This window comes from Rutidosis leptorrhynchoides, chromosome 6, assembly GCF_046630445.1.
Source record: "Rutidosis leptorrhynchoides isolate AG116_Rl617_1_P2 chromosome 6, CSIRO_AGI_Rlap_v1, whole genome shotgun sequence".
NCBI classification, from domain to species: domain Eukaryota; kingdom Viridiplantae; phylum Streptophyta; class Magnoliopsida; order Asterales; family Asteraceae; genus Rutidosis; species Rutidosis leptorrhynchoides.
In genome coordinates this window covers 31,852,981-31,860,835 of record NC_092338.1, presented here as the reverse complement: position 1 = coordinate 31,860,835, position 7,855 = coordinate 31,852,981, and the positions used below count along the sequence as shown (strand labels likewise).

At 37.4% G+C, this 7,855-nt stretch overlaps 1 protein-coding gene across 1 annotated transcript; it reads left to right on the top strand.

Moving 5' to 3' along the window:
• The first annotated feature begins 2,958 nt into the window (after positions 1-2,958).
• Positions 2,959-7,242, top strand: LOC139851830 (putative DUF21 domain-containing protein At3g13070, chloroplastic). The gene is made up of 14 exons (XM_071841005.1): positions 2,959-3,709; positions 3,796-3,893; positions 3,975-4,068; positions 4,402-4,479; positions 4,571-4,674; positions 4,768-4,849; positions 4,941-5,080; positions 5,330-5,408; positions 5,486-5,549; positions 5,630-5,721; positions 5,794-5,859; positions 5,951-6,067; positions 6,667-6,846; positions 6,940-7,242. Exons 1-14 carry the CDS (start codon positions 3,170-3,172, stop codon positions 7,177-7,179), a joined length of 1,974 nt encoding a protein of 657 aa, XP_071697106.1. The 5' UTR covers positions 2,959-3,169; the 3' UTR covers positions 7,180-7,242.
• Positions 7,243-7,855: the final 613 nt, after the last annotated feature.

Here is a 7,855-nt window from a genome sequence, read left to right as displayed (position 1 = left end):
TGCGTGTTAATAAGTGGTTATATAAATGCAAACTTAAATGTGCGATATGCGCGAAAGCTGAACTCTTACCAGAGGATGGGGGAGGTAGATCCGCAGAACAGGGTTCGATGGGAACGAAGTTATCGTTCCGCTTGTCCTCCCTCTGTTTGGGAGTGAGTTTCTTCTTCTTCTGTTGGGATTGGGAGGCTTCGGCGGCCTTGCGCTTATTGCCGGAGGTGGCAGGTGCATTCTCGCCAGTCTTCTCCTGCTCTAACGGCTGGTTCACATTCTGTTTGCGGAAGGCGATGCCCGCAATCTCCTCCGCAGTCAGTACTCTCTTCATCTTCATCTCTGCAAACATGCACGCATGCGTTAGAGCACATAAATAGCAAACTGTTGTTAGTACGTGATTATACTATTCCTACCCTTTCCATCCGGTCCGACTATGGCTGGACGCACTTCCTCCCATGGCCAGTTTGCGGATATCTTCCCTAGCCGCAACATCACGTTCCCGTATGACCGGTGCACCAACTGTGCGTTAGCGCACTCAACTAACAGCTTTGTTTCCTCGTCATCAAGGACCGGGGTTTTGTTCACATCCTTTTCCACCTTCTCGCACCATATAAGCGTTTGCGGAAAAGCGGTACCAACTACAGTTTGGTCAATGAAAAAGAAAGATTCTTTCCAGTTACCCGCATTCGACTTTGGGGTTTTGGTGAAATTTTGTCGGGCGAAGAAGGTGAACCAGGATTTGTGGTGATTGGCTAGGCGGTATAGATGACAGAAAACTTTAACCAACGGTACCCTGTCGATTGCGGCACACCACATTTCAAACAGAACTATTTTGCCTATGGCATACGGGTGTAGTTGCCCTAATCTCACTCTGAAGTGATCTAATACGCCTAAGTAGAAGTCAGAGGGAGGAACCCTAAAGTTACCATGCTTGAACGCATGTTCATAAATGGCCACTTTCTTCTCCGGTGGCTCGTGAGCACGCTGATGGGGTAGGGGTGGCACCGGATTGTACTTGGCTAAGGGAGGATACTGTTTCACTAAGTAATCTATGTGCTTCTTCTCTATAACAGACTCTACGCTATCTACATACGTCTCGTTAGCTTTAGTCATTTTCTAGGAGTAATCGGATGAATACTAACCTTTAAATGGTGGCCGGAATGTTTGATTTTTGATCGGAATTCAAATTGGCAGCGTAACGAGGAAGCTTGAAGTAGGAAAGTGGAAATGAGCTGCAAAATGGGGTATTTATAGGGAAGATTGGGAGTCATGGGATGGAGTGGTGTGATCGTGGCTGTACACGTGTTACGCGATCGACGGCCAGCACTTTATTGATGCGCGTGGATGCCAGTTGGGTATGATTACATGTACGTGAGTGGTTGGCACGCGCCTGACACACTGCCACTTTATGTCATGTCCGCCGAATGGGCTTCTGCGATTGTGACAGGCATTTAATGGCATCGAGGCGCACGCGGAATATTAAATGCTAGCCGTTTTCTTATTTTTTCCGCTTAATAGTTTGATGTCATGTGTCTTGCGTCATATAACATCAAACTGGGGGGACATAATGATACCGCAACCCGCATGCGCACCTCATATGCATGCGGGCGCTTAATAGTGTGCGTATGCGTGTGCTTGTGTGCGCTATGCGGTATGCGGATTGTATCTGATTCCTTTGTTCCCGGTACGGCGGTTGCTTAGCTGTCAAGTAAATATCTTTTCCATAATTATATCCGTGATTCGGGGGAGTCAGTTATGGATGAGATTAACGTGATCTGGGACGGTTCTAGAATTAGGGTTTGCCTATAAATACAACCCTAATCATCATTTACCAGACACGGCATATTACGTAACTATCGCACACGAGATACATTACGCAAAACAGCATCATTCAGCATCTCTTCAAGGTTAACAGGTTAGTCTTTCGTAAGCTAGTACCTACGACCTTATTTGGGGCCTCTTGATCGATGACCGTTATCAGAGGTGGACTTAATCACTTGGCCACCCCGCCGACATCATCATGTCGGCCAGGGTTATTCACGGTAGCCGGACCGGAGAGCCACGTTCTAAGATCCTTAAACCCCTCCTTATGTATTGAGCAGGCATATTAAACCTCACGGTTAAAATATGCATGATCAGCAATAAAGTTAATGCAACAATATACTATACTTCATAATTCATAATACGAGTTTAAATTAAATATTTAACAGCCGTGTAGATGGAAGTGTTTCCAATAGAGTTTATTTTGAGTTATAATGTTATAGAGGTTAAATATCTAACACTCACTCTAATGTTAAAATGCTTAAAAATGTGGGTTCAGTTTTGTTATTGAACTCGATAAAATTTTGACTTGGAACAATTTACTATACTCAACCAAATGTGGTGGTTAGGGTTGAACCTTTAGTAGTGAAGGTCGGGGTTCGAATCCACAAAATTTTGACTTGGAACAATTTACTATACTCGACCAGATGGGGTGGTTAGGGTTTAACCTTTAGTAGTGAAGGTCGTGGTTCGAATTCACAAAACTATGTAGCTCACCGATGATTATTCAAGCTCCTTGTAAAACAATTAATCGTTCTGAAATTAGTCAGTTCCTAAATTGAGATACTATATTCCTTTATCCTTTATTAAGATTGTAACTTAAATCTAGTCTAGATCAAACATATTATTCATTTTTTCCCCTTGTTTTCACTTTTCACCAGAAAGTTTATTTTATTTATATATATATATATATATATATATATATATATATATATATATATATATATATATATATATATATATATATGCCAATCAAATTGTTAGATCTGCACCTTTAAGGCTTTAACAATGACACTTTATACTATGCTAAAATGACACTTTTACCTATGCATATTTTTCTATACTATGCTAAAATGTAAGGGTGTAAATGTCATTTTAACAATCAATCCCACTTGATGAAAATTCAAGAAAAACAAAAAAAGAAAATAGGGGTTGTTGTTGTGTGGAACGACGACGATGATGGTGATGAAGAAACAACAACAAAAACAACAACAAAACCCTAATCTCATCAAATTCAAAATTCATCATCACTAATTTTACACCCATCTCTTAAACCCATAATTTCATCTTCCATTTTCATCCCCATTAACAATCTATCAATCAATTTCAATCTCAAGATAGAAAATTGAAAACCCACATGGATGTAGCAGCAGTAGAAGCCTTTTTAGTTTGGAACAATTCATCTTCATCATCATTATATAAAAAAAGAATTCCAGAACCATCTTTTTTCAGATTATCAACAACAACAACAAGATTAAGAAGTTGCAACCCTAAAATCTTACATTGTAGGAGCGACAGTTCATCTGCTGCAGCTGTTACTGGATTCAGAAACCATAGGCTAAACATTCTTGATTCAAGAAATAGTTTGAGGTCTGTTTTGGTTAAAAGTAGCAACCACCATTCAACAAACCCCAACCCAAATGTTGTGGATTTTGTTAAAAAAGGTTTGATTTTGGCTGCAGCATGCTGTGTGTTAGGATGCTGTAAGGCTGCTCATGGTGTTGAATATTCTGTGGGTTTAGAGCAGATTAAGTTGTCATTTATTGATTCTTTACCCAAAATTTTGATGGTTCTTAAAGTTTTGAAGGAACAAGGTTTAATCTTAGCTGCCCTTTTTGGTCTTTCTGCATTTTTCTCCATGGCTGAAACTTCAATTACCACTCTTTGGCCTTGGAAGGTATCTATTACTATTTGTTTATTTGTTCATCTATCATTTAGAGATATAAAAATTTAAATTTTTATACATATATGTGTTTTTTTCAGGTTCGAGAATTGGCTGAGAAAGAGTCGGAAAATGGTGTGTTTAAAATGCTCCGTAATGACGTTACTCGGTTCTTGACAACCATACTTATTGGCACGACGTAATGTTCTGTCTTTACTTGCATTGAAAATATTGATTTTAAGTTCGATATGAGTTGATACTTATTTGTTATCACTCTTAGTGTTGTCAATATTGGAGCTACAGCACTGGTTACTGAAGCTGCAACTACAATCTTTGGCGAAGCAGGTGTCAGTGCAGCCACCGGAGTAATGACGGTATGTTTAGTAACTACTTTTTTGCGTGGTGTTTGGATTTGTGATATTAACTTGCAATCTAAAAACTTTAAAATTTGAATTGTAGTATTTACAGTATAGTGTTTGCATAAAAGGTATGCTAGTTATGGTTGTTTGACTATTTAGAGGTTAATTAATCAGTTTCATTTCATTTCAGCTGCAACGAAAAAACTAAATACTCTGTATTGCTTAGATGTTGTTAGATGTTTGTTTTAAAAGGGATTATATTATTATTATGTAATAATTAAATATGTAATAAACTAATATAGTATCAGCAATGAGACTTTAACCCAAATAGTTATCTATTAATACCAGGTTGCTGTTTTGCTACTGACTGAAATAACTCCAAAAAGTATAGCTGTTCACAATGCTACCGAGGTTGCTAGATTTGTGGTACGCTGACAACTTTATTTTTTCTTAGAAACTATAAAAACAGCCATTTTTTAAGGGCTTTACCTGACAAATTAACCGTCGTTGGCTCTAGGTCAGGCCGATTGCATGGCTTTCGTTAGTTTTATATCCCGTTGGAAGAGTTGTAACTTATCTATCAATGGGAATGCTAAAGTTGCTTGGGCTGAAAGGAAGAAGGTGTGCTACGTTTACGACTTTCTATTTTTTATTTTTTGAGTATTTTGGATTTATGTAATGCTGATGCTAGCTAACAATTGTAATTTCTGCTAGTGAACCGTATGTGACTGAGGATGAGTTGAAGTTGATGTTGCGAGGTGCTGAACTTAGTGGGGCCATAGAAGAGGAAGAACAGGTATATCATCACTTTTGGAGTCTTATAACACATGTTCATGAGGTTATCAGTTATTGGATAAATCGATTAACACTTTTTGTCTTTTTTTCAGGATATGATTGAAAATGTTTTGGAAATTAAAGACACGTATGTTCGTGAGGTTATGACGCCTTTGGTTGATGTTGTTGCTAGTGATTCTAGTGCAACACTCGTTGATTTCCACACCTTATGGGTAACTCATCAGTATTCAAGGTATGTTATGTGTCATGGTTGCAAAAATCGCTACTCGGGGGAGTACTCGGTCAAGACTTTTTTATGGAGTACTCGAATGTTGACCAAGTTTGACTTTGACCGGTTTTGACCGATTTTTTGAGTAATCCTAAGTTTTGACCGAGTACTCACTGAGTAATTCTGAGTTCTGCATCACTGTTATCTGTTATTATATTAAGCTGGAAATTTGATGTATTTAAGCATGCTAAAAAAAGTTGCAAATGCTCACAGGGTACCGGTATTCGAGCAACGTGTTGATAATATAGTGGGTATCGCTTATGCGATGGATCTATTAGACTATGTTCAGAAGGTTAGGAATCGACACGTCAGCTTTCTGTTACTACTTATCAAGTTGTATTTAATGTTCAAATTTGTTCTGTTTTGAAGGGAGACCTACTGGAAACTACCACCGTGGGTGATATGGCTCATAAACCTGCTTATTTTGTGCCTGGTATATCGATTTTTTTTTTTCATTAGTTGAATCAGACGAAATATTTTGGATATAATATGCTGATTGTTCATAAAATTCAGATTCGATGTCCGTGTGGAATCTTCTTAGAGAATTTCGCATCAGGAAAGTGCACATGGCAGTTGTCTTGAACGAATATGGTGGGACAGTTGGAGTAAGTACGATCATTTTGTTGTGGATACTTAACTCTCTAGTTTTTGTGATGCTAACATCATGAATGCAACAGATTGTAACATTGGAAGATGTGGTTGAAGAAATTGTTGGCGAAATCTTTGATGAAAATGATTCAAAAGTGAGCACTGCGGCTTTAGTTGTTGTTGATATTTTTTTTTAAATGTATTTGTGATTCAAAGCTAATGTTGTTTTTATTTTGGTTATAAAAGGAGGAAATAGAGAAAAAGACTGGTTATATTGTAATGCGGGCTGAAGGAATTTACGATGTGGATGCAAATACATCTATTGATCAGCTTTCTGAAGATCTCAACATAAAGATGCCAGAGGTATCCCCTGTTCAATAGTTATAGTAAGATTCTCGTTTGCCCGAAGAAATGTGCTTATTAATCAATTTACGTGTGTGCGAGCCTCTAATGTTATATGGTTATATGAATTATGAGGTCCAAAGTTTGGGTAGGGTTCACAGTAGGTTTTTGTACTGAATCAATTCGAATAAGTACTTTACTGAAACCAAATCGGTGCCATACAATACAGTATTTTGTATGTAAATTTTCAAATTCTTGAAATTGGTACAGGATGATACGATGGTCCCGTCTTCATAACATTACACACCTCAACTTAAGGTGTACAAAAAGGAATTTATGTTGCATAACATGAATATCTTTTAAGAGTACATTTGTTATTATATGCGATTATATATCCCTTGATAATACCCTTTAGGTGATTTTTGACCCGTTTGACAAATTCAATCCATTTCCTTTATAGCTAAGTTTTTTAGATTTTACCCATTTGATTCATCATGGGCATAACATAATTCGACTGACCTAGTATTCAACTATTCACAAGTAAACGGGTCGACATTTCCACCTGTACCCGTGCATGATGGATTTTTTATTATTCTCTGAACCGGTTTTGGTTTTGATAGGGCCATCAATATGAAACAGTGTCAGGATTTGTGTGTGAGGCATTTGGATACATCCCAAAGACAGGTGAAAGTATAAAAGTTGTGCTTGAGAAGGAAGAAGATCATGATGAGTATCCCGAAGATGATGGTGATCGCCAAAATCATAAAGAAAAAGAAAAGAACCAAATATTTCAAATAGAGGTACATTTACCATCTTCCCTTCTTTTTCCCACCTTTTAATCGGTAATAGTTTTTCGAACATAGTATGTGAACGTTGTGGTGTATGGTGTGTAGATATTAGCAGGAAATGCGAGAAAGGTCGGTGCGGTGAGGTTTGAACGTGTAATGCATGAGGAGGAGGAGGAAAAGGCGGCGAAAGATGTGAAAAAGGTGGTTCCAAAAATCATGAAAAGAAGATGGGGAGGTGATGATTATTATAGTTATAGTGATAATGATAATGAAACAAGTAGGAAAATTGAGTATGAGAAGAATAATGATGTAATCCCACAACTTGAAATCAAACAGGGAGAATAAATACCCTTTTTTTTTCTTTATATTCAATATTTATATTTATAGCAGCAAAATTTTGTAGATGCTACTTGTAGAAAAAAAGGAGGTTCAAGGCATCTGGTTAAAGTGCTTCGAATAACAAACAAGGAGGATAAAGTTTATTTTCCTGTTTGTTTCTTTTCAAAAATAAATAAAAAACAAAGCCTTTATCAAAGGAGAAAATTAGTCATAATAGGTGATTCATATATGCATTTTGTTGATATCTTGATTGATCTTTACTTTATGTGTTGTGACTCGAAGGTTTTATGTAAGTGGTGCCAAGATGAGTGACGAGACACGTGAGATGGAAATAACCCAAAACAAGCTAAGCTTATATACTATATACAATAATATACACTAAACAACCCTGATGGTGTCACATGTCATGTCACCTTATAAAGTTAATACAGGTAAAAAGTATCAAACATCAAGTTCAACACATACAATGGAACTCGGATAATTCCATACATCACTATGAATGTATGAATGCTGTAAAATACAAGTAATTACGTTGTCGCATTAAGTTCACCACAGTGGGTAACTGAGTTGCGGCTCAGTTATTATGTCGAGGACGGGGGTGGTCACACACTCCATGCTCTAAACATATTAAGCGAAAATATAACGATTTATTTTTTATTTTTATTAAGAGGCGTATAGAAAT